This window comes from Lissotriton helveticus, chromosome 4_1 (genome assembly GCF_964261635.1).
Source record: "Lissotriton helveticus chromosome 4_1, aLisHel1.1, whole genome shotgun sequence".
NCBI classification, from domain to species: Eukaryota; Metazoa; Chordata; class Amphibia; order Caudata; family Salamandridae; genus Lissotriton; species Lissotriton helveticus.
The window spans coordinates 17,434,278-17,461,995 of NC_136063.1; the positions used below are offsets into that span (position 1 = coordinate 17,434,278).

General features: G+C 43.5%; 1 protein-coding gene across 1 annotated transcript in view; it reads right to left on the reverse strand.

The window, feature by feature from the left end:
• LOC144826907 (phospholipase A2 inhibitor and Ly6/PLAUR domain-containing protein-like) overlaps positions 1-27,718 on the reverse strand; it is a 269,142-nt gene that overhangs the window by 201,259 nt on the left and 40,165 nt on the right. The window contains exon 4 of the mRNA XM_078685366.1: positions 17,766-17,915. Coding sequence (XP_078541492.1) covers positions 17,766-17,915 — 150 coding nt within the window. The remainder of the gene's footprint in view (positions 1-17,765; positions 17,916-27,718) is intronic.

Here is a 27,718-nt window from a genome sequence, read left to right on the forward strand (position 1 = left end):
GCCCACTGAATTAAAGCAGGCCTTGGCAGCCAGGCCGCGAGATAAGAAAGCGGTAATTCAAATAAGATGTGATTATAAGGCAGCCCTTAAGCATAGGAAGATAGAATTACAGAAAGAGGCTTGGGACAAGTTGACACAGGCTGCAGAAACCTCTAACTGTGCGTTATTCTGGGCAACAGTCAATTGTACCTTTCTTAAGGAAGACATGGTTCCAAAACGTACGTCCAACCTTACTATGGAGGCATGGGTAACTCACTTTTCCGTCATCTTTAAGTCTGACATACCGCAAAATGTTAACCACAGTTCCTTGCCCATTGTGCCGCTGGATTTCACTATTGCTGAGGTCTTACAAGGCATTAGTGCAAGCAAAGGGGGAACGGCCCAGGGGCCGGACGGGGTCCCCATCGATGTTTATAAAACCGTTCCGGCGATGTGGGGCCCCGTGTTAGCCAAAGTATTTAATGCAGCGGTATCCGATGGAGTTCCACCGACCTGGGGGAAATCTATTATAATTCCGATCTATAAGAAAGGGGATAGGGGGGTGTTAAAAATTACCACCCTATCTCCCTACTAGATTCCTCGGTAAAAATTATGAGAATGGTATCATGGCCAGCACCCAGTACGGTTTTAGGAAGGGGCGCGGAACCTTGGATCATTGCCAAAACCTAAAACTCATAATTGGGAAGTATACCCAGGCTAAAAAGGGTTCTCTCTTTCTCTGCTGTGCAGATGTAGGCAGTGCCTTCGACTTGGTCGACCACTCTATTCTTTTGGGCGAAGCTGCAAGAAATGGGGGCAAGACTGTAAACTAGCGTCCGGTACGGTATAAATGGGGAGTGCACTCCTAAATTTAAGGTCAGGAGTGGAATAAGACAGTGTTGTGTACTTGCCCCCCTGCTTTTTATACTTTTTATAAATGAGGTAGATACGGTTTTAAAAACAATCAGTGCTGACTCTCCAAGGGTCAATGGCCTTGACGTACCGGTATTGTTATACGCGGACGATGCCGTTCTACTGTTAAGGACACTCATTGGGCTCCAGCGTCTAATGGATAGGTTCTCTATTTTTATTAAAGATAGGAAACTACTCATAAATAAAACTAAAACCTATACCATGACCTGTGGGGTAGGCCGCAAGAGATCACCTGCCTTTTTTATTGATGGGCATAGGGTACTCCAAGTTGACAAATTCTGTTACTTAGGAATCACTTTTTCGAAAGATTGCACTTGGGCACACGAAATTACTAATGTACGAGCCAAAATGGCAAAAAGTGCCCATGGGGTCTTTAGATTTGCGGCCAAGAAAGGGGATAGACGCATTAAGGACATGCTACATATCTATCAATGAAGATGTGTGTCTATCGCGCTGTATGGGGCTAGGGCATGAGGAAACATTTCTAACGGTAGGCTCCAAATTGAGGAAAATATTTTCCGTAGAAAACTTCTGTGTCTACCTAATTCTGCCCCAAATGATTTAACCCACAGGGAACTAGGGATCAACTACCTATCAGACTTGATATCACTGAGGCCGTTAATGCTGTGGCATTCGATCTGGATAAAGTATGAGACAGCCTTGAGTAGAGATGTTATTAGTGACTTTCTCTCTGTTGATAACCATCTTAAGATCCCTTGGTTAAATTATATCATACGTAGTTTCCAGGAAATATTTGATAAAACATTGTGGCTGATCACTATGCTGCTTCTGCATTGTCAAAACAGGATATGAAGAGTATATTCATGAACCACAGGGCAGAGAGGCGGAAGAGTAGTACTGGTCAATTACCTACCTGTAGGTTTTATAATAAATTTAGGGGAAACAAGAGTTTTCAAGCTTATTTAAGCCAAGTAACCAGAGCCTCCCATCGATTTGTTCTTACCAGGTTGAGGCTTGGACTCGTAAATCATCTGGTGGCTTTTCCGTCTCTCAAAAAACATACAGTTGGCCCTTGCCCGTGTGATTGCCAATCAGCACAATGCACATTGCATTTTCTTTTGATATGCAATCTTTATAGGAATTTGCGCATAGCCTTTTTAAAATCAATCTTTGTAAAATATTGGCGCCGCACTGTAAATGATTCTATGAAATTGCTTTTTAATATGTATAACTCAGATGTGTGCTACCTTTTTATACAAATCAATTCATGCAAGGAAAAGAATGGTGTTTTAACTTTTTGAGTGTTTAATTGGAATAATTACCTCTGTATTTTCGCCTCTCGTCTATATGTTTTTTAAAGATAATCTTATTGATTGTCTTATTTTTTTGCCCGCTGTTATATGATGAGTACTATTGAACTCATTGTTTTCAGTGAAATTCAATATATTCTGAAAACAGCAAAATAAAATACATAACATATTGTACAAATTATTTTGTATTGTGAAATATATATTATAACTCAATTTTTTCTTCTCTTCACAGATATTATATTTATTAAAAATAGATTATTAACTTTTCATTAAGGTGAGCATGACAAATAAAAAATACTTTCTCGTCACTCTCTTACTTCTCTTTCCCTTTTTCACTTGCTTCACTTTGTCTCTTACTCCACTTCCTTTGCTCATGTTACTCTCCTTCCATCACTCTCTTTACTACCCTTAATTCACCTTTACACTCCTTCTCTCACCATCAGCACCCTTTGCATTACTCTCACTTGCCTTCTCCTGCTCCCTCTTTCCTCTCTGTGACCCTCACTTCTCTTTTCTTTCTTCCTCCATCACTACCCTTCTTATGCTCTATCCCTTACTCTTTTCTCTCTCCCCTTCACTGTCTTTCCTTCACACCCTCCCTCACTCACTTTCAGTCACCCCCTTCTCTTATTCCCTCACTTCCTTTTGCTAACTCCCCTTCCTTTATTTCCTCCCTCTCTCCCCTTTCCTACATCCGTCTCTAAGTCTCTTCCTATGTCTCAGTCACTATAACTGCCTCACTCTCTCACAGTCCCTCACTCGCCCTCTCTTTCTCTCTCTCTCTGTCTCCCTCTCTCTCCACCAATCTTCCTTTTCTTTCCTCTCTCTTTCCATAAATTCTTCTCTCTCACTCACTAAATTTTCCTCTATCTTAATATGCTTCTTTTCCCCTCATTGTCACTGCCCTTCACTCAATCTCACTCCTCTTCTCCTATTTCATATTTTCCTCTCTGTGCATCACTCCCATTCCCTTTCACCTGCTCCCATTCCCTGACTCCCCCTCACTCTCTTTCCCTCACTCCATCCGTCAGTCCTCTTCCCTTACTTCCCTTTCCTCATTCACTTTTGCTAACTCCCATTTGTTTAGTCCCCCACTCCCCTTCACTCCATTTCTCTCTCCCTCTCTTCCTCTGTCTCACTCGGTCTAACCGCCTCACTCCTTCGCAGTCACTCGCTTTCCCTCTGTTTCTCTCTCTCTCTCTCTCGCTCTCTCTCCCCCTCACCCTTCCTGTCTTTCTCTTTCTGTTTCCTTCACTCCTACTTCATCCCTCGGTCCCCTTTCCTCTCTCTTAATCTCCTTCCTTCTCTCTCATTCTCCTTTCGTCACCCTCATACCATTTCTCTTACTGTTACTGCCTATAACTCACCCTCAGTACTTTTCCCTCACTCACCTTCCCTCACTCCCCTTCCTTCACTCCTCTTTCCTCACTCCCTCACGCTATCTCACTTACTCCCCTTCGTTTATTCCTTCCCTCACTTTTTTTCATCCATTTTTCTCTCCCTGTCTCCCTCTGTCTCACTCACTCTAACTGCCTCACTCCTTCTCAGTTCCTTGCTCTCCCTCTGGTTTATTCTGTCCCTCTCACTCCCTTTCCCTTAAACTCCTTTTCTCTCTCTTTCTATCACTCCTCCTGTCTTCCTCACTCATTTTCCCTCTCTCTTAATTTTGTTCCTTATTCCTCATTCATCTTCCCTCACTCTCATACTCCTTCCCTAACTGTCACTGCCTTTCGCTCACCGTCACTCCCTTTCCCCCTCTGCACTTCATCCTATCTGTATTTCTCACCCTTTTACTTTCCCACTCCCTTTTCCTCACTCCCCCTCGCTCTCCTTCTCTCACTCTATTCCTTACTCCCCTTCTCTCACTTCCCTTTACTAAGTCCCTCCATCCCCTCACTCCACTTCTCTCTCCCTCACTCCCTCACTCCCCATCTCTCACTTTCCGTTACCCCCTTTTCTCATACTCATACCCCTTCCCTCACCGTCACTCCACTTCTCTTACCTTCACTCCCTTTATCCTGCTCTACTCCTCCCTCTCCGCCTCTTACTCCCCTTCCCTGTCTCTGTCCCCTGCTCCCCTTTTCTCACTCTTCCTCCCTCACTTTCCTTTCCTTACTGACCTTCCCTTACTCTTTCACTCCCCTTACCTCACTCCCCTACCCTTAGTCCCCTTGTTTCAGTCAATCTTTGACTCCCCATTCCTCTCTCACCATACTACCCTTTCCTCACTCATTCCATCAGTCCCTTCCTCCCCTTCACTCAGTCATTCATTTATACACTACACATTCATTCCAAAAAAGTATGACACGGTATTTAAGAAATGTAGCTCTTCTTTGAGAAGTGAAGTTAGTTCTTAAAAGAACTGGGGGTTTTTGGGGGGTTTTTTGCAAAAATTTTATATTTTTTGGGGACTTTTTAGAACAAAAATAATAAACAGGTAATGAAAAACTGCTCAACAAGAACAGTACAAAAAAAATAATAATAATTATCTGCGGGATCATGTGTGCTGCCTAATCTTCAACTCAATCAGGTTCACACTCTGCTCACCATAACACAGAATTTCATTGCAAAAGTTGCAACGGAAATGAACCTTTGCCAAAAGTGGCCGGATATCCAAACTAGAAGAAGACGGAGATAGTCCTGCAGTAGAAGTGCTGGGGACAGCAGCTGGAGCATTCACTGCAAGGGCTCTAGTTGAAGCATTAGCAGAGTTAGTCGGGTGTACACTCTTCACGTGTCTAATCATCGCATGTATGCTGAAGGAATAATGTTTCTTTGGATTCCCTCTTGACAGCACACTTTCACAGATTTTACAGGTGACCTTCGGGGCATTAACTTTCTTCTGCCCCTCTGGAAAGGTGGAAAACTTCCAGATAAAGGACTCCTTGCATTTCTTAACACCTGGTTGTTCTTAAACAAAGTCCACATCTGAGTCAGATGATGTATCCTGTGGCTGCTGTTGCTCTGCCACTTTGTCAAGATGAAAAGCTGGAAGAAATCACCAAAGATCCTTCTCCCAGGAAAGTGAAAGAGATAGTGAGGGAAGTGGGTGGGGTTTTTGAAGATTCTGGAAAAGAAACTAGTATAAACCAATCAAAAGTGTTGTTTTCTAGTCACATGACTTCATGTGCGTGCACGGGTGTGCGCACGGGCGCGCTCACGTTGCGCGACCGTCGCATATGAATGACGTTTTACCCAAATTTTGTAAATACCTTTAAAAAAGTGAAAAGGAGGCAGGGGAGTGACTCCCTGACTCCCTAGGACTTCTCATGGGGACCCTGAAGGATCCCGAAGGGCAAAAAACATTTTTTTTTTTTTTTTAAATTGCGAGGTGCGCGCACGTTGCACGCACCCTCGAGCCAGCGTTTTCCCTACTGTTGCACTCACTGGAGTGGGAATAGTAACTTTTATTCCCTATGCTATCCAGCGCTTTCCCTACCGTTGCACTCACTGGAGTGGGAATTGTAATTTTCACCCCTACGTTATGCAGCGCTTTCCCTACTCTGGCACTCACTGGAGTGGGAATAGTGATTTTTCCTGTTTGCTATCCAGAGCTTTTCCTACAGTTACACTCCCTGTAGTGGGAATAGTAATTTTTACCCTCCCGCTATCTAATGTTTTAACTATTAATGTTTTTATTTTGTTATTAAATGTATGTATTCTTTTTTTATAGTTTAATGTGTTAAATAAATATAGAATATATTAAATATGTTTATTTATTTTTAATTATTTTTATATGTTTTTATTTTAGTTTTATATAATTGATAAAGTTTATAAATTAAATAAAGATAATAGTTATTAAAATGTATTTAAGTAAATATATGTATATGTACACTTATGTGTGTTTATATTAATTACATTTAGTTTATTTGTTATATTTAGTTAACATATATATTAAAATGAATTTAATTTGTTAATAATAATACTATTTAATTAATTTAATTTAAGTTATGTTATTTATTAAAGTCAATATTTTTTGTTTATATTTTGTACATCGATCATTTTTGAGGCGATATTACTGTACTTACCTTTTTAAGTATAGTAAGTAAGTAACTTTATTGTACAGTTAATTAAATCTCACAATTTTTAAAATTCACAATTTAAAGGAAGTATATATCAAAAGATAAAAATGATTATCAAAGATTAAAATTCATGAATCGCCATATTGTGCGATAGTTAATAATGTTTGGAAAGGAATCAGCATCAGGTTGTAGTTTGAAAGTATTTCATCTGAAAAGGACGTGATCCACGCGTTTCGACTCGTCCGAACCTTGATAACGATACAAGACGTCATTGTAGCATCCTTATTTAAATGTACAAATGCCTCCAGTTGCCAACATTAACAAAGGACTACATATTACTTTAATCCAAAAAGTTGGCGGCCATATTGGCCTGGTCACAATGTGAAAATTCAGGAATTGATACAATAAACAAAAGAAAATAAGTTTTAATATGCACACAATGTCATTTCAGCATATCTTGCCCCGTGACTGCCATACCTGTATGTTCATCAATGTGACTTATTCATAATGAACATACTTAGGATTGCAAACATCAACATAAACAAAGGACTACACATTACTTTAAAGTGAAAGGCTATCGGCCATAATAATCTGGGCACTTTGCATATTATAATGGTTCCTCTATGAAAGAAAAGGAAAAAAAAGGGTGTTATTAGACACACACTATCCCTAAATAATGTTCTAACGATTATAGTTCCATTCCATTAACAGCTCATTTGAGATGTCATGAGTGATGTCATAAGTGATGTAACTGCCCATGTCAACAACAATGTAATGTCTGAGGTCATTAGCAGTACATTGCGGGGGCGTAGGTTATGGTTAGCTCAGGTAACTATAACTGCTGAATTTCACTGGTTGTATATGAGTGAAATCTGAGTCTAACTATACCGTCCCTGTAATCTTTGTTTTTTCAGCAAATTTCTAATTTTTTTTTAACATTAAGTAAGCTGCATTTCACAATGGCTGGTGGGGGGTTGAAAGCATGGCCCGGCATTGTGCTGCCCTCACCTAAGGTTGCTGCTCCTGCCTTCCCTCCTCCTAGCCATCCACTGTCCAAGTCCATGTCCCTGCTCCCTTATCACAGCCCTGTGTGGCTGTTGTTCTGCCACTGTTCTTCCCGCCTTCTCTGAACAGTTAGCTTGCTGCCCCATCCACCTGCTCCCCATCCTCTGTTGTCTGTATCCATAGACTAGCCTCCTCGCTCCTGCCATGCATGGTCTGATGTGCTGCCACTGCCCTAGATTTAGCATGATGTACCAGTCCACTCCTCCTGCCCTCCATTGCCTAATTCTTTGCCCCATTATTGACCTCATTCTTAGCCTCTGTGTTTAGCTTACTGCCCCTATTCTCCTTACTCCTGCCCTCTGATGTCTGTGTGCATGACCCTGCTGCATCCTTTTTGCCCACCATGTTCCATGAACTTGCTACACCTATCTACTTTGAGTGTTCTGTTGAGCTGCCACTCTCTTCCCACCTGCCTAGCATTGTCAGATGACTGTAACCTGTCTCTGCAACCTCCACCCTGCCTGTCAACATTCCATGCCCCTATCCCTTTCCTCCTGTCCTCCATGGTCCATTTTACTGCCACACCCTTCTGCCCTCCCTAGTCTGTTGTGCTGCAAGTGCTCCCCCTGCCTCTGTTGTGAGGCCCCTTTCCCTGACTGTCTTGTCTGTGCCCAGGTCCTGACCCTCCCATCCATCCTCCATGGTCCTTTGTGCATGCCCCTGCATCCTACTTCTTGCCCATCATAGCAATTGTGCTGCCACTAACCCATCCGCTTGTCATACATGGTATTCTGTGCTGCCACTGCCTCTGCCACCTTCTCTGTGTGGTCATCTTGCTACCCCTGACCCCCTCCCTCCGTCCCTCCATGGTCTGTGTGTAGGCCATTATAGTCTCACCATGGTGTGTCTTGTTCTAGTGCCCATCCTGCCTGACCTCCATGGTCATCTTGAGGCTCCTGCCCTGCGCCCTTGACCCCAGCCCTCTGTTCCCATGTGTGGACCCCTCTTTCCTCCCTCCTGGCTTATTTGTTCCATTGTAATGCCCCTGATCTGTCCCTCCTGCCATTTATGGTCCGTGATGCTGCAGCTTTCTCTCCTGTCTGTCCATGGTCAGCTAGCTATACTGCCTCTTTCCCCTCTGTTCTCTGTTGTCCATGTGCATGGTCCTGTCCCCTCCCTATTGCTTTCTATGGATTATTGTGCAGCACTCCCGTTCCGCATGTCCTGTGTGGTGTATTGTGCTGCTGCAAACCCTGATGCCTGCCCTGTAGGGTCAGTTTGGTGCTCTCCATGTTCCTCCTGTCCTCTGTTATCTGAGGTCATGTCCCTAACCCAGTTCCTCCTGCCTTCCATTATCCAATGTACCATACTTGCTAATATTTTGAACTTGGTAAGAGGGACATTTTGAAAAACAAACTGGGGTATTGATTTTCCTCTTTGACTTACATTGAAAAAGAGGAGATTTTAGACAGGAGACAGATAAAATAAAGACCATTTGGGCTTAAAATCATTGGACGTTTCCTGGATGAATCGGGTCTGTTGGCATGTATGGTTGTACTACCACTGCCTTCTCCTTCTGCCCACAACGGTCTATTATAGTGCCACAGCCTCTCTTGCCAGTCCTGTACCGTTGGTTTGTTGCCACTGCCCCCACTTTCCAATGCCCTCCATAGTCTGTTGTGCTACCACTACCCTTCCTTCCTTCCTTCCCGGTGTGGTCAAATTGTTGCCTCCGCACTCTCCTACCTGCCTTCAATTTTCAGAGTCCGTGCCCCTGGCCTCTGCCTCTCAACAGTATTATAATAAAGAACTAGATTGCGAACATTCTATATTTATCACAAAAGTGTGGAACGCCTGACGTCATCTTGATGTAATCAAAACGGTAATACGTAGAGCATTTCCTTTAAAAATTACATATATGAGAGGGTCTTATTTGCATCAAAATTATGATCAGTGCTCTAAGAAACTAAAATGAGGACATATTTTCTGAGTTTTTAAATAGAGACACAGCACTCCTAAATTATTTGTTATCTTTATTTTTTTACCCTGTTGACCACTTGATTAAATGTTTCACTTAGGGGAGAAGATGTGGTGTTACTTTCAGAGCTGCAGACTTTGCAACTGGGGAACCAGGTTGGAGTTTCTGCTTCAGCTCGACATTCTGTGATTCTGGTCAAATCACTTAATCTCCCAATGTCTAAAACCAAACAGAATTTGTTCTTGTGTGATGTAACCAATGCTCATGTAAAGCACTCCAATACCTGACAAGTCTGCACTATATAAAACTGCAAAAACACGAAAAATAAAAAGTGTTTTGCACACTTCTGTCATTGGGCTACATGTGGGCTACATCTGGGTGATATTTGTGCTACAATTGTGCTCTTTTGTCCCTGGTGGCCATCTTGGGAAACTTATTTGCTATGAAGTTTCCTAATTTCCTCATTTACTGCAGTCTCCTCAGTAGGAAATGCTTTCCTGCTGAGGAGACTGCAGTAAATGAGGAAATTAGGAAACTTTTTTTTTTAATTTGCTTCCATCAAGAAGCTTATCAGATATGTCAGACGTTTGCCATACATTCAGAATGTTAGCATTCTAGTTGCTTATTAGATCACGTAGTAACGCTACTGCTCACCAGGGAAATCTGCTGCTTTTATTGAAAGTGCATGTTTCAGTCTGCATGTCAGAATTTTTTTATGAAATAGAAGAGGATTTGAGAAGTCACTTAAAATGTGCCCTAATTTTTCTTTCTGCAGCACAAATCATACTTTCTATGGCAAAATGAACCCCCTCATTGTGTTCCTTTTTAAATTAAATGTTTTAAGAGTTACCACTTTATTCCAATCAAGATGGCTTCAGGTGTGCCATACGTTTGTCATAAGTAGGACTTTTAGCGCTCTAGTTGTTCTTTAGAACACTCTGGGAAGCTGCAGTAGAACACAAAGGAATCAACTGACAGTCTCTGTCCTTGTTGGATGTACATGTTTTACTGAGAATATCAGACTTCATTCTCACATGACTGAAAAAGATAATGTAAATTTACAGAAAATATGCTCTCAATTTAGCTCATAGATCACCTTCCAAATCTCTGTGGGAAAAGCATGAGATAATAGTTTTCTTTCAAACATGATTCATGATATCCCAGCAGAAGGCTTTTTCACATGGTAAAATCACCCAAGAACACACCACAATTCCTAAAATGAGTATGGTACCATCAACAAATGATTTATAAAGTAATTAAAGTCTTAAAACCTTCTATTCACTTCAAAGCATTTTAATCAGGTGCTATCATGTATATTGGTCCGTAGATGGCTGCCAACACTTCTTGGATGAAGTGCTGACAGCCAATCAGATCTCACAATGAGATGTGTGGTTAGGCTCTGCCCAGATACATATATTTCTTTTTCCATTAATATTTTAAAAAACTACTGAACGCATTTACACCATTTAACAAAAAGGGCTCTTTCTGAACCAAGGGCCAAATGGAGTCATTCCATTCAGCAGTTTGGGCTGTAGCCGTGTCTAAAGTTTCCTATGGAAATTGCATTGGGAAAACACATTTTGGACCCCCCTTTTTTCTTGGCCCCCCCTTGACGAATCACCCCAAAACTTTCAAGATAGGAGATGACTGGAGCTGCGCCAAAGTTATTGGGAATAGAATGTTGCGATTTTCCAATGGTAACTAGGCCCTAACTATAACTACCTACTTGCGACCGCCAGTAGGTAATATATAAAATATACTAAAATTAATTTATTACCCCCATGACCCTACAAAAAAAGTGTAATTGCACAATTAACATATTTATCAATTAGACAGATATTATTAATTAAAAACTAAATATTAATTCATTAGAATTGATTAACTTCCCATCCTTTACCCTAATTAAACCCACAAACTGCACCTAAAATGAAGCTTTAAATCACTGAATGACACGATTAAAAAAATTATTTGCCAATTAAATATTTAATAGTATTTACCAAATAATTATTAATTAATTTAAATGAATTTACTCCCCACCCTTTACCCCACCAAACCCCACAACACGCACCTAAAAAAATTATCAACTACACAAATAACATAGTTCATTTTCAATGTATTAATATAAATTAACAACTCATTATGAATTAATTACAAATAAACTATTTCACAACATTTACTCCAAAAAAGCTAACAGCTCTTAACTACTAATTATTAATTAACGAAAAATATATTACTTCTCACATTTGCCCATTATAAACCCCAAAAAGAGAAATAATTATACAATTAACATAATTCATTATCATTTAATTATGTTATATTATTTAACAACAAATTATTATTTAATGAAAAACATATTACTTAGCAACCTTTACCCCTGTAAGCCCCACAACCTGCACATTAAATTTGCATAAAAAAATAATAGCATTATTAACATTATTACATTTTAATTAAATATATATTATTAGATAAAAATATTCATTAATGTATTATAATTAAATTACTTTCCAGCTTATACCCCTATAAACCTACAACTCGCTACGGCAGTAAAAATCACAAAAAAGAATTACATTTAATTTAATACCTACTGAAGGGCCCGATTGCGATCTCATTTGGATTGTGCAACTCAGATCCAGAGGGCTTGTGGGACGGAACGTGGTCCGGGAGTCCAAACAAGCGAGATTGATGCGTCCGTAAGCGTACAGACTCGGTTCGCTCAGACTTCCATTGAACTCTATGGAAGCCTGCGTACACACGCGTACACAGGCTCCCATAGCAAAAAAGGGGTGGGAGGAGAAAAGCGTTCACCCTGGGGTAGTCACCCCTTGGTTACCGCCTAATTGTGTAAGCTTCTATTAGGACGGACCCATTGGCACACCCTGTGACAGATTCGGACGGCCCCGGATAAATGGGGGCCTGCTAAAGGCCCCAGAAGTACGCTTCCAAAAGCTGTTTCATCTCGCTGAGACCTAGGCAGAGCGGCTGTTCGAATTGTGCATCATACTCGGTCAATCCGTAATTGGATCCATTGCGCCGCACGATTCGGCTACGAATGAGACGTACGGGCCAGTTCGGGTCTGGAAAAGATTCGCTTGGCGCTTACGCGATCTTCGCATCGTACTTAGTCATTCAGACCTGTGTATGATTCGGTCGTAAACATGGGCTACGAATCAGATCTGAAAAAAACAGATCCGATTAGGAGGCTTTTTCGAACACCATGTGAATTGGACCCTAAGAATATAACAAAAATATAAAAAAACATAAATAAAAATTATACAAAAATTTCTCATTTTATACATTTAAAATATATTCAAAAATACATAACAAAAATTATATTTTAAACTACTATGGGGAAGATTACAATGTCGGTCTGACGTGCGTCCTCCCGACACCGTCTCGTATACAGGTCCGACCGACTTCCGGTTGACGGTACCACCCGCCTCATTAGGAAGTGAGCGAACACTGTTCAGTCGCATTCTGAAATTTCCCTTTAGGAGCATGCATTACAGTAGTAAACCGGCAGTAATACATGCTTCAATAGGGAAATGGGAGGTGTGGTTCATCCCTGCACCCCGTGGAAGGCACTGCAAGCTGCCTGCCATGGAGTGCAGGTATCAAAAGGGGCCTTCTGAGGGTCCCCAAACATGCTTCCCTTCATGGTTTCAATGTCGGACAGGCTAGAATGCAAACCATGCCAGAAACTGTGCTTTATCCTTTGGGATTACGACCAGGTTCCGAATTGCCGACGAACTCCTTGGAAGCTGGCCGATTTCAATTCCGATGGTTGATACATAATTATCCGTCGTAATAGGCCTCTAAATGTTTGCAAATGATAATAATGAATCTGATATTTTAAAAATCTTTATTACTTACCTTAAAATCAATATTTATAACAATTATATCCTTACTGACGATATTTCCATATCATGATATTTTGGACCAAATATTTTGGCATGGCGTTATTTTTTTTTCGATGACCCGCCTTTGCTGTATTTTTAGGCCGTCGAGGAATCTCAACTTCTTTGGAGTAATTAGAGTAATTTTGAAATTTCCACATAATCTTTTGATATAGAATTAACAAAAGTGTTGTGATTACTCCTGCTCATGTTATTATGAACTTGAAGTTGGGGGAATTTATAAAGCGCACGTATACCCAGAAGGTTTCATGGCGCTATTATGAGTAATAGGGGTGAACTGTTCCCATGAGGCACAACCTCAAGACTGATTTGCATATGGCCATGTCTGAACTGGGGTGGCTTGGGGAGCAAAATAACGATGGATTAAATCCAGATATGTGACTGGGGACCGAATGTTTTGCCATTTTGCAAAATTCAGTCCATCATCTTGTGTGTTTTGCTGTTTACCCTATGTGGGAAGAGTATGCCCAGACGTGGGTCCCGTGCTCACTAAGCCACTAGTGTCAAGCTATCCTGGCTGAAGACGGCTGATAACCAGAAACCGGCCCTAGAATGCTTAATTCCGGTCCAGGGAAGACATGGCTTGGCAGTTCGGGCTGGACTGTTCCCATGAGGCACAGGGTCAAGACTGATTTGCATATGGCCATATCTGAACTGGGTGGCTTGGTGAGCAAAATAACGATGGATTGAATCCAGATCTGTGACTGGGGGTGAATGTTTTGCCATTGTGCTACATTCCGTCCATCATCTTGTGTGTTTTGCTGTTCACCCTATGTAGGAAGGGTATGCCCAGACGTGGGTCCTGTGCTCACTAAGCCACTGGAGTCAAGCAATCCTGGCTGAATACGGCTGATAGCCAGAAACCGGTCATAGGATGCTTGATTCCGGTCCAGGCAAGACATGGCTTGGCCGTTCGGGCTGGACTGTTCCCATGAAGCACAGGGTCAAGACTGATTTTCATATGGCCATGTCGGAACTGGGGTGGCTTGTTGAGCAACATAACAATGGATTAAACTCAGATCTGTGACTGGGGGTGAATGTTTTGCCATTGTGCAATATTCCATCCATCATCTTGAGTGTTTTGGTCATTACTCCTGCTCATGTTATTATGAGTAATAGGGGTGAAGGGGAATCCTACCGCTAGAGCACATTAAGCCAGCTTGAGCAGCCGCTCTCACTTTCTACTAGTTTTCTACTGCATTTTATGCAATTTCCTAGTCTAAAATGTATTTTTGTGCCCAGTTTGGATGTGAGGGTGTGTTAGAAATGGGATCTCTGGTTGGCTAAGGCTTGTGCCAAAGCCAGGCAGAGACCACCACTCTAGTCAGGGCAAGAGAGTTACCCACCAAAGATAACCCCTGCTCACCCCCTTGGTAGCTTGGCAAGAGCAGTCAGGCTTATCCTTTAGGTAATGTAAAGCATTTGAACACGCACACAGCAATAACATCCCAGGCACACTACAAAAGGAACTCCCCACAAGGTTATGTCAAAAATAGCCTTTGTATTCTCATTACACAATAGAATAGTACTCACATAATATACATGGTGCCACCTGGCACTAGGTCATATGCACAAGGGACTATATACACCTGACAGTGCCTACTGGACCACTTTCAGAACCATCACAGAGCGAACTTCGTAAAAGTAAAGCATATCATAAACATACAACCAGTAATCACTGGTAACCACTGTACTTAGCATCAGCCTGTATCATAAACTCCATTATGCACAATATCACATTAGGCACAAATGAAATTCTGCGCCAACCCCACTAGCATAAACACATTGTGCAATAATCTCAGAAGTCTAAACGCATTAAACCCTAACCTCCTAAGCATAACTCACATTAGGAAATAAACCATAATACGCAAACAACCTCATAATCATAAAAACCACATTTAGAGGCATCAAACAGGGTGCGTAAATCATACTACATGAATCACATTTCCTAGCACCACAAAAATCATATTAGGGCCTGGTACCCTATACACCTAACATTCCCCCTGGCCAACTGGCCATCTCAAAAGGTTTCAAATGCCCTATGTTCAAAAGTCAGGGTGCGCTGCCAATGCAGCTGAATTCAAGGGTGAGCACTTCGCAAACCTAAACGTAGCAGCTGGCACTAAGTGCTGCACAGCTGTAAATCTGAACGTGGGCCTGGGCACACAATGTGCCCTCTGACAAATTTGCACAAAATTTTGCAGCTGCCTGCGCTAGTATGGGCTAGCTGTAAATAACCAGGGGCCTGGCATCACTGTGCCTTCCGGGCCCCCACTGGGCCTTTCTCTAAATACAATTGCCCCCAAACATTGGAGGCATGGCACTGGCGGTACACATGCACTCTAAGGCCTCACTTCAGGACTCTTTAAACAAATCTTGCCCCCATAGGTGCAGCTGCCCACTAGCAGGTGGGCAGCTGTGAGAATAACCAGCATGTACAGGCACGGACCCTTCTTAACCTCGGGACCCCCACTGGGGCCCTTACCACAAATAGCCCCTCTTGGAGCGCATGGGAGCTTTAAACAAATCATGCCCCCAATCGTACTCACTGGCGCGTGTGCCCCGAACAGGCACATAACACAGAGAAACCCCTACTCACTGGGCTATGGGGGAAGGGTTCTATGCTGCACTGCGCGGGGCTCCCTTGTGCTCAGAGGAGCCCTGCGTTGCATCTGGCCACATCCACGCAGGCTGGTTGGGCTTGTGTGTGCCTATGGTGTCTCTCTCTTTACCCTGCCCCCCTCCTGGGACGAACGTGGAGCCTGCAAGGCTCCAGACTTCCTCTCGGTACTCCCAGCATGAGGTGGGCTCCCGCCTGGGTCTTCCGGCCTCACTGCTCTTCTGCTTCGTGAGCAGGCTCGCCCACGTCCCAGGCAAGGTTGCCTGACTTCCGGGTCATGCTGAGAGCAGCCCGGAGAAGGATTCCACAATGGCTCGGGCTGCGGCTGTGAAACGCGGGGTGGGCTCCCGCTTCATTAATAAAATATAAGGCAGACAATGAGGGGTAGGCTCCCTCCCAAATTAAAATATGAAGCGGGGTGGGCACCCGCATTTGAATCAAAGTATAAGCAGGGTGGACACCCCAAGAAATAAAAAGCATAACGGGGGAATCCTTATGATCGGGATTCCCTCATTACGGGCTGCAGCTCAGCACATCACAGCCCTCAGGCTCCTTTTCTTTGGTAGGGCAAATGAAGATAAAGCACTCCCAGGCGCTGGAGCTAAAAGCACAAAGTCCTTAAGGATAACACAATAAAGCAAAAGGTCCCAGGGGCTTAGCTGGGCCCAGGGAGGCAGCCCTCCTGGCAGGTCCTCCTGGGCCCCAGCAGCAGCACGCCCCGGACGTTTAGGACCAGGTTCAGAACATCTTCATGGGATAACAGCTCCTATATTTATACTGCATTTCCCTTTGTGTAAAAGTGCAGGGCCTGGGGATACCAGTCAGAACTGGTTTAGAGGGGCTTTGGAGCACTTTGTTTTCGAAGCTCCTCTTTCCCTTTGTCAGGTGGGGGCTCATTGATCAGACCACAGGGTGCGGAGCCAGAATTGTACTAGGAAAGCACCATCCTATTCAGAGGCAAGGGTTTTCTGTCCCATTCAGCCTATCTCTGACTCATCCTGCCCCCACTGGAGCCACCCACAACTCTCAGCTCCTGTCAATCACAAGACATGCAATTCACATCAGGCAGGCACACACGTAGCACACAGAAATGCCAACTTCTAAAAGTGGCATTTCTCCACCAGTCACCATAAATCTGCGTACATACAAAACTCGACCCTGCACTCCTCTCACACCAGGAATTACCATGGACACACATATTCCCCTTGCATTCCTTTAGAAGGGCAGGCCAATCTCACCACACACACTCAGAGAGCGCACTTACTTTAGACTGGGCCACAGTGCTAAAGTGCCCAGAGGCCTAAAACCACTACCACCATGTCAGAGCTTAAGGCAAAAAGTTCAGGGGTGAACCTGCCCTCAAAGGGCCAAGTCCAACAGGGTGCATTTAGCACTAAGAGAATAGAGCTAAATGGCCGGAGTAAGTTGGAGGGAAATCCAACCACAAAAGCACATTTAATGCTGTTTCTTAGCACAAAATGCATGCTCTTTTTGAATGCTAGGGGGCATATTAACAAAGAAGGTAATAGTAAAACCCAGAATTAAGCTGAGGAACCATCCTACTGCAAGAGCACATTTAGTGAGCATGAGCCGCAGTTTGCACTCGCTATTTGTATTCTGTTACAATATGCACTATCTCTTGTACCAACATCTCACACCAATCTCACACCAATTTTGGCCATAAGGGGCCATATTTGTGCTAAGAAATATCGCTAATCGTACAATTATACCTCTCACCAGTAATTAGTAATCTTGTAAAATTCTCTGGTATTTTCTGCACGATTACGCTACATTGAATTACGCTACATTGAATTACGCAAGTTGGGGCCATCCTTACTTATTTTGCAATGTTCAACCAGTATTTATGAGAATGAAAACCTAGCTAGCTTTATCCAGTCTTCCAGAAGGAATGGATTTTTCTTGAAAACAGCTATTATCCATATTTGTGAGAACTGGACAAGCCTTTCAATTTTGCAAAATGCTACTTGGTTTGGACGTTTAGTGGCGTTGAAAACTCAAAATACAAAAAACTGTATAAGTCACCTGGAATGGCCCCTGTTCCAGATTGGAAGACACATGCTTTCTCCTGCCCGGTGCACATAATCTCCTTTTCGGGTGTGCAGGCATCTGCGGACTTGTCATTGAAGCAGTCTCTACATTTATATCCATTTGGGCTTTCATCGACAGCGGGTGCTAAAACAACAGAGAGTGGAAGAAATGAGATGACAACACTGTGCACTTTATACCTCTGAAAAATCAATAAAAGCAATCAGTCAATCAATCAATCAATCAATCAGCTAATCTTCATTTGTAAAGCGCATCACTGTCACCGTTAGTGTTATCTGGCCTCTGTGTCTCTGTTGAAGTGCCAGATCTTGAGTCTCTTTCTTAAGTCTGCCAGTGAGGGGGTTGTACGGAGCCAGGGTGGGGAGGGGGGGTTAAGATCGTTCCAAGTCTTGGAAGCAATGTAGCTGTTGCTGCGACGGATACGGAAGGCTAGCGAGGGCAAGCGAAGAAGAGCACGGGTGTCTAGAGGGTTGGTGGAAGTTCAGGCGATGGTTGAGGTAGGCCGGTAATATGTCATGGAGGGCTTTGTATGTGTGTGTGAGGATCTTGAACTAATATCTTTTCTGCATGGGGTGCAGGTGAAGGTCTCTAAGGTGTGAGGTGATGCACGTTTGCTTGGGGAGGTCCCAGAGGAGTCTGGCTGCCACATTCTCTATGGTCTGAAGTCTTTTGAGGAGCTGTAACATGTCTTTTCATGATGATTTGGCTATTAAGGATGATGCTGAGGTTGTATGCATGGTCGGTCAGTGTGGGCATGGGTCTGAGTTCTGCAGGCCATCAGCTGTGGTTCCATGTGGAGGTGTTCTTCCTCAAAATCAGTACTTCAGTTTTGTCGGAGTTTAGTTGGAGGCAGTTGTCTCTAATCCATTTGTTTACATGGCTCATGATGTTCCAGAAGTTGGTTTTGGCGTTGGAGGGGTCCTCAGTGAGCGAGATACTCAATTGAGAGTTGTCTATGTAGGAGAATATGTTGTAAAGTCTGTTGATGAGAGTGTTGTGGGAGACTGTGTTGAATGCCATGGAGAGGTCGAGGAGCTTCGGGAGTGGCGGTGTGGTACTGAAAATTTTGGACCTGTGTCATAAACATCGTCGTATCATGACGATTTTGATATCAGCAGACCAAAAATGGCCAGTATACTATGCACAAGCATTTTCGTCATATTCGAGTGACAATTTCACCCTGAAATCGTCATTTTCGTCCTGAACCCTTGGGTTCCATTTTGTGTACGGCAGCCATTTTGTGAGTTGCCCTCACATAGGTCAATGATAAAGGCCAAACACGGTCCTGAAGGACACGTACACCTTTCCTGACTTCTCTGCGACCTGGGCAAGCTGACTCCACTGCCCCAGGCCAAACCTGTTTGGGCAGTTCCTCTCCCAGTGGCCGGTCGAGATAGCATCAAGGCTCAACGTGCCATAAACCTTTCATCGCACACAAACTTTTCCTAATCTTACACACACCTGCCTCTGTTTCTTTCTTTATGACTTGCTTTACGAGGAGGAGGTGCCCGTTCTTATTGGGGGCCCGTCGATATCTGATGAAATACTGGGCCTTTCCGGGTAATTGATTGTGGGCTGAACAAACTGAAATGTGGGATTGTCATCATGACTCTGCTTTTTCTTTGTAGTGAAAATATGTGAATGGTCAACTGTAAACGTAAGAATGTTTGCCTAAAGCGTAATATTTTGTATAAAAAGAGCAGGCTGGCTTTGTAAGATTGAGCAGTCTCCTGAGAATATACACTGTGTTGTACTTCTAGGATACCTGTTACTTGGTTGCAGCAATAAATTCGATCTTTGACTTCACCTAGAAGACTCTGTGTTTCTGTAGTCTGAAACAGGAAGGACCCGAAGTCATAGGGTGTTGTCCCTGGCACCGCTGGGTTACCAGTTCAGTACCGGTTCTGAAAAACCCAGTACTTCAGTTGGCGTCCAACGTGGGGCGATATCAGTGGTACCGGTCCAAGGCAGAGGTTCGTGAGGAGCTTTGTGTGAAAATTCTGGAGGAAGGCCGCCACTTCATCAACCCCTGCATGTCAACGTGGTCCGAAAGTCTTTGCTGCGAGGTTCCCCGCTTCCCGACGGCTACGAAGGACTGCTGCCCTGACTATCGCCCTGTTTTGGACCCTTGATGATTGGTAGAGCGAAACGATAGACTAGTCTTCTGGTGACGCCACCGATACCTCAGTTAAGTATAAGTGGAGCGTCTCCCAGTCCTTAGTTTGAGTATCCCTTCGGGATCTTTGATTTGGAACTTGCAAGTACCAAAGCAGAGGGACTCATGTATTCACGAGACTATCGTAATCGATAATCCCTTGAAGTTTAAAGCTAGACTAGAGAGCAAAGATGCCTGGTCTTAGCAGACTTGGAAATTTGTTTTGTCTTGGTTGTAATAGGGATTCCCGATTGGAGGACTCATGTCCGGTTCCTCCGACTGGAACTCCAACTTATGAACTTTATGTGAAACATGGAGTAGGCCCCATCACCTATAACGAAGTGTGGATCAAATACACCAGGAAAGATGGTGTTTTAAAATGGCCCCAATATGGTAGCTTTGACACGGAAATCCTAGATAATCTAGAAGTTAAACTTTTTAAGAAGAAAGCCCGGCCGGCGATGTTTGACTCTTTCCGCCTATGGCGAAAGGAAGCCAAACAGAAAGAAATTAAATTAGCTAAAAAGAATAAAAGAGAAAAGGGTATCTCGATAATGCAAGCTGCCATGCAGTTTAAAGATAACGAAGAAGAACAGATGAATGAGCAGTTGCACAGGCAACGTAAAATGGTAATCGATAAATGTTATCCAGTTTTGCTGCCTCTTCAGCAGGATGCAGCAAAAGAACTTGAAAAAGATCCCCTAATGTCGCATTTATTGAGTTTGCCACCCCCTTATGCGCAGAATGCTACAGCACCTCCGCAACCTCTAGTCGTGCAACCCCCGATTGTTGTGCCTCAAGTTATTCCACAGCCACCAGCTGATCTTCCGTTGGCTCCTACTCTTCCGGTGCAGCCTCCTCAAGGGCCACCGACTTTGATATCTGCTCTGCCTTTACTTCCTACAACTTTGACCTCTATATCGACTACCACTCCTGGTATTCCTCCTGACACTGCCTCTGCATCTGCCTTGCCTCACTCTGCTCCTCCGCCTGTCTTTTCATCAACTTCTCCCTCTGTTCGCCAGAGAATGACTAGCACTGTTGCTAGCCTTCTATATCCTCTCTTTGGAGCAACAGGTTTATCTCCTGTCTCAGAGCGTAAACAGTTACGTAGCCAACTGCCTGATTCTAGGGAGAAGGAAACATTGAATTATTTGGAACATAAATGGGTTACTGAACCGACGAAATATGAGCTAGAGTCTGTTATGGATGTCTTCCATCAGTGGGAAGCACCAAAACAGAGATACGTTTTTGAGAAAATGTCTACTTTTCTGAGTGAGGATTTAGAAGAGAATGATTTGGAGCCCAATCCACCTGAGTTATGTCATATACGGTTCGAGTTTGGGAAAGGCGCAATTGTGGGTTCAGATGTTAAGAAAGCAGTTGCGACATTGTTGTCGTTTAGGAGTGAAGGTGTTTCTCGGTCGTTGTTTGAGTCTGATTCCTCTGTTAAAAGGAAGGTGAGACAATACCCCATGAGGGAGGTTCCCCCAGTATGGAAGGAAGCAGTAGTGGCTGGTCTGAATAATGTTCCCCCAGCTGTTCCAGTGCACTTTCAGCGTGTTTGGGTACATGTTCCGTGGAAGCGCGCTGAAGTATTGGCCCTTAAACAGACATTACCTGATCCCCGTAAAAATCCTGCAGGGTATTACAAGGAATTGTCACAGACTGCAGGCTCTTGTATTATGAATTTAGCGGATATAGACATGTTGTTTGGAAATGTTGTTCCACAGCCTTTATGCGGAAAGATTCGTCATGCGGATCATGATCAAGAGTTAGGTGACACATGGGCTAATATTAGTGCTGCAGATGACCGACAAGTTGGTGGTGCTAAACCCGAACCTTTAGTAGCAGAGCTCCCTGGTAGGATCATTAATTACATGAAGACTTTAATGCCTGCGATGCGAGTGAGTTGTCTGCGTGTAAGCAGAAGAAAGATGAAACAGTGTCTGATTTCTTCACCAGGTTCGAAGAGACGTTTATCGACCACAGTGGTCAAGATATGAGTACAGAAGGTGGTCAACGGTTGTTCGTTGACAAGTTCGTGCACAATTTTCTTCCCGAGTTGTGTAAGAAATTAAAAAATTCAGAAAGTTCGTGGGCCGTTTCCTCTTCAGCACAGATATTGTCTACTGCCCAGTATTACGAAAATAGAGATAAAGATGAGAAAGATAGAGCAGACAAGAAAACTAAAGAGTTAAAAACGAAGGTTCTTCTACAACAAGCGTATCCGCCACGTGGTGGTCAGAGTAACTATCAGCAACCTCAACGGTTTCAGAGGAACTCGCAAGGGTTCGAGAATCCTCAACAGCGTGTTCCTGTAGGCCCTAATCAGTGTTCATATTGTAAAGAAGAGGGTCATTTTAAGTACAGTTGTCCTTTTTTGTTACAGCGTATGAATGGTGCCTCTAGCGCAAGAGGTCGAGGTATTTCACAAGCACCTAGAGGTAAAGGACGTGGAAACTTCCCCCAGAACGCGTGCTCCCTTCCACCTCAAAATTCAAAGAATAGGTTTGATCAGCAGAATAACGCGTCTAATAGGACAGCTCAGTACTATGCTGATGACTACTATGCAGAAGATGAGAATATGGAAGATAATGATTGCTAGGACAGCCATAGACAAAGAGAGGGAGTTGTTTCAGTTCCAGTAGATCAGAGTGGACCTTACGTTGAGGTGATTACATCAGGTGTGGCAGAGCCTTTTCTGTTGGATACTGGTGCTACAAAGAGTTCTATTATGTACTCTAAACTCCCTGGTGCACCTTTGTCTGGCGAAATGAATGTTTCAGTAGGTTTTTCTGGCGCCCCGGTTAGGAACCCGATTTCTAGCCCTATGTCCCTTTCTGTTGGACCTTATGAATTAGAAGCACCCCTTATTCTGACAACAGGTTGTGGTGAAAATTTGTTAGGATTGGATCTGTTGAAAAGATTGCATGCGACTTTGTATTGTTCTCCTTCAGGAGTGCAACTTACAATAGGTAAGAAAGTAGTCTCCCCAATGTATTTGTCGAAGGATAAACTTCCTACAGAGTTGTCGTCTCTTCCTGAAGTTCTTTGGGCTACTGGTCCTAATGATGTGGGTCTTTTGGAAATACCGCCATATGTTGTGACATTGAAAGACAATGTTAAAATGCCACGTATTCCCCAGTACAAGATCTCTAGTGAAGGTGAAAAAGCGTTGCTAGCGATCATTTATGATTTGATTGAAAAAGATGTAATTGAAGAGACAAGAGGCAACGTTTGCAATAGTCCTGTTCTGCCTGTTTTGAAGCGTACCGATCCTTCTCAGCCACCTGTTTACAGATTTGTGATTGATCTTAGAGAGATGAATAAAATAGTTGTGCCACAATTCCCAGTTGTCCCTGATATTACTGCCCTATTGACTATGATTCCAGCTTCTGCGACTTGGTTCTCGGTGATCGACTTAAAAAATGCCTTTTTCAGCATCCCCGATTGCCGAGGAAAGTAGGGATATTTTCGGCTTCAGGTTAGGAGGTCGAAGCTTCCGCTTCAAACGCGCTCCCCAGGGCTACTGTGAAAGTCCATCGATATATAGTCAGGCTTTAAAATACAGCTTGACACAATTGTTTTACCTGATGGCGCTACACTTATTCAGTACGTTGATGATTTGCTTGTTGCTGCAGATACGGAAAAAATCTGTAAAGAAGCCACATTGTCATTGTTGCATCATTTGTCTGATTTGCATCACAAAGTGTCCCTTTTGAAATTGCAATATTGTCGACAAGAAGTGACCTACTTAGGTCATCTCTTATGGAAGGAGGGAAGGAAACTGACCCCAGAGAGAATTCAGGCAATAGCGAAACTAAGTGTGCCAAAGACACAAAGAGAAGTGCGTGCTTTTTGGGTATTACATCATATTGCAGACAATGAATACCAAATTTTTCGTTGTTGGCCAAACCTTTGGTGGCATTAACTTGTAAAGATACACCGAATCCCATTCCATGGTCTGAAGAGTGTCAGAAAAGTTTTTCCGAATTGCCCAATGCATTATGTTCGGCTCCTGTGTTGGGTACACCCGACTACAGTAAGCCCTTTACATTGTATGTCCATGAGAAAGAAGGTTGTGCATTATCAGTGTTAACACAGTTGTTTGGGAACAGGCAGCGTCCATGTGCGTATTTTTCGTCAATCTTAGACCCGGTAGCTAAAGCATTGCCAAGTTGCTTGAGAGCGACAGCAGCAGCAGCTGTTTCTATTCGACAGTCTGCTGGTTTAGTCATGAATAATACATTGATTGTGATGGTTCCACATGCAGTGGACACGTTGTTAAACAGGACCAAGACACAGCACTTAACTAGTGGTCGGTTGTCAGGTTACGAGTTAACACTGTTAGCGAGTCATGTGCACATAAAAAGATGCAACACGCTTAACCCAGCTACGTTGTTGCCGATTGAAACTGAGTTAGATAGTTCTGAACAGCATGATTGTTTCCTCAGAACAGAAGAAGAAACGAAAGGGAGAATAGATCTCCAGGTCACCCCTCTTGTGAAGTGTGATGGTACCTTATGGGTGGATGGTTCATGCTTCAAGCTCCCGAATGGTGATACGACTGCAGCATATGATGTTACGACTTTGCATACGATTGTTGAAGCTGCACGTATCCCACAAAATTCAGCTCAAGCAGCAGAATTGATTGCACTTACGAGAGCGTGTGTGTTGTCGAAAGGAATGAAAGTGACCATATATACCGACAGCCAGTATGCATTTGGTGTGGCTCACAGTTTTGGACGATTGTGGAAAGAACGTGGGTTCCTGACTTCGCATGGAACTAAGATTCAGCATGGTCAGTTGGTGAATGAGCTCCTTGAATCACTTACTTTGCCAGTTCAAGTCGCGATTGTAAAATGCAGTGCACACAAGAAGGTGACTGACGATGTTGGTCGTGGAAATGCATTTGCTGACGAAGTCGCAAAAGAAACAGCGAGGGATGTGATGAGCCGAATGTATGTTGCAGGCCCTGCAAGATGGATTGGTGACGTGGGAATGTGTGAAGACACGATAGAAAGTGTGAAATCTATTCAAGCTGAAGCTACAGAGAAAGAGTTGAGTGTGTGGAGAGAAAGTATGGGTAAATTGGATGCGCATGGTTGTTGGGTTGAGTTGTCAGAGCATCAGAGATGGTTGTTACCCGATGCGTATGTGCCTGCAGTTGTTACAATGGCTCATGGAATGGGTCACATCAGTGTGAAAGGGATTTGTAAGTTGTTAGCTCCAGTATGGCAAAATGCTAAAATTCCCAAGTGTGCAGAGAACGTGGTCAAAAATTGTATGGTGTGTCTGAAATACAATCCTGGTAGGGGAACCCCAACTCCAGCTGGTCATTTTGCGCCTCCAACGTATCCGTTCGAGGTTTTGCAGCTAGATTTCATCCACATGGAAAGGTGCAACAATCTGAAATACGTACTCGTTGTTGTTTGTGCCTTTTCAAGATGGATAGAAGCATATCCCTTAAAAGACAACACTGCCTTGTCCCCTACTAAAGCCCTTGCCAAAGAGTTCTTCCCTAGGTTTGGAATGCCGAGAATGGTCTGGAGTGACAATGGGAGTGAATTTGTGGGTCGAGTGATGAAGAAAGTATGTGAAGGGCTAGGCATCCAACAGAAATTCCACGCTGCAAATCACCCCCAATCAGCTGGACTAGTAGAGTGCTACAATGGCACGTTAAAACTAAAATTGGCCAAAATTCAAGCAAACTCTGGTCTTAAATGGCCTGACGCTCTGCCTTTGGCACTCCTATCAACCAGAATGTCTGTGCATTTGCGAATGGGACTTAGTCCCTATGAGATTGTGTTCGGCCGTCCGGCCACCATATGGGGAGTGCCAAGGCCGAACAAATTCAGTGAGATCGAACACCCTGTACTGCTTGACTATTTGTACGAATTGACGGCTAAATTGCGTGTTTTACACCAACAGGTTCACAATACTCTGCCTCAGGTCTCTGAAGCTCCAGGACATCCGATTACTCCTGGATCCTGGGTTTTGGTGAAGAATTCCCAGCGGACAAAGAATGATCAGCCCCGCTGGACAGGCCCCTACCTAGTCCTGCTATCAACAAGATCAGCTGTTCGAGTGGAGGGGAAGAAAAACTGGATCCACGGCGTACATTGCAAGAGGGTGCCTTTGCCTCTACCGTACGACCGGTGGGTCCAGGAGGGTGTTGCTGACTCTGAGACTGAGACTGTGCCTCGATTTCTGCCTTTCAGTGATGCACGCATAAAAGGAACAATCTCTGAACAAGAAAGTGACAATCTCTTGCAAGAAGCTGGGCCACCGTCACTTCGATTGGACACTATAGAGCCTGAACTCCTTTTTCAAGACCAGACAGTACCTGGAAAGAAAAGATATATTCTGAGGCCGAGAACTATGGACAAATAGCCGAGAACTATGGACAAATAAATATTCTTTTTTTCTTTGCTATTTTTGAAAGTGCAGCTCTCTCATCTGAGAAACTTTTTTATTATTGTTTTTCGAACCACCATCCGGGTTCCGCTGTAGAGTCGCGGTTGCCCAAAGTCTTTGGGGTGCAGCCGAAGACGTTAGGTCGACGGTTCTGGTTGGTCTAAGGGAGTTGCCCTGGACTGACAGAAGCATCCTTTAGCATAGAACACCCTACCATCGCGAGCAGCATTTTAGAGAGGATGGAGTTTTTCGAGATGGAGAGACCTGCCAAACAAATGAACTTTAAGACTACAATTTGCAGAATGATGACCAAGAAATGTTTTTTGATACTATGCATCTTCATGTTGTTCAGTATTATGATGTTTTTAATAGGATATGTTTTATTCTCTTTTCGAGTGACATTTGCACCCACTACATCGCCCATACCTCCTCCTTCCACTGTTTCCTCACATTCTTTCCACCCTCTTCCTGAACATGAATCCGCTAGGAGATTGGAGTTTATTAATAACTCCTTCGTTCAGCTTTTGCACCAACACCAACTAGTAATGAACACGACTAACTGTTGGGTGTGTGGTCTTATGCCTCACACAATGGATAAAGGTATCCCTTATCTGGTTCTGCCTTTCAGCAATAATTGTTCCGTGTGGGCATACAGAACAATGTTCATTTATGCACATGAGACCTACACCCTACGTTCTGTGGAAGATAATCCTAAGAATAGTGTATAGTAGACATGGTTAAGGAAGATATCTCCTATGAGACTATCCCGAGACATGAGACACTAGTATATATAGGATGGAACGTGACCGGATATGAAGTTACTCTGAGTGAGAAACAGCAAGCTAAGAGATCTTCCCCGATTTGGATAATACCCCATCAGGGTCACTTATGTCTGCAAGGTATTGGCAAGAATCCCAGAGCTCAGTTAGGGAAGAGTATCTGCACTGAGATATATGTTTTTGCGTCTCAGACTTCCCCTCCGTTCTTAGCAGCTAAGGGTACCTATTTCATCTGCCATGATAGAGCCTATACATGGTTGCCCCCTAACTTTTCAGGCACATGCTTTGTTTCGTTCCTGTTGCCTCCCACCTACACAGCGGCGGCAGATTACCATAAGACAAGGATAGTTAGAGGTGTCTTCAGTGAAGAGGACACTGCAGAACAAGAATTTGGAGACTTCGTGAGGGGTTTTCTGCCGTTCTGGGGACCCATGGTTAACAGCAGGAACATAAGGCAATTAACAAGGGTGGTTGAATCCACGGTGGTTGAAACTGCTGGTGCCCTTAGTAACCTGACTGCTGAGCTCCAGTCGGATCGTCTTATGACACTTCAGAATAGGGTCGCGTTAGACGTC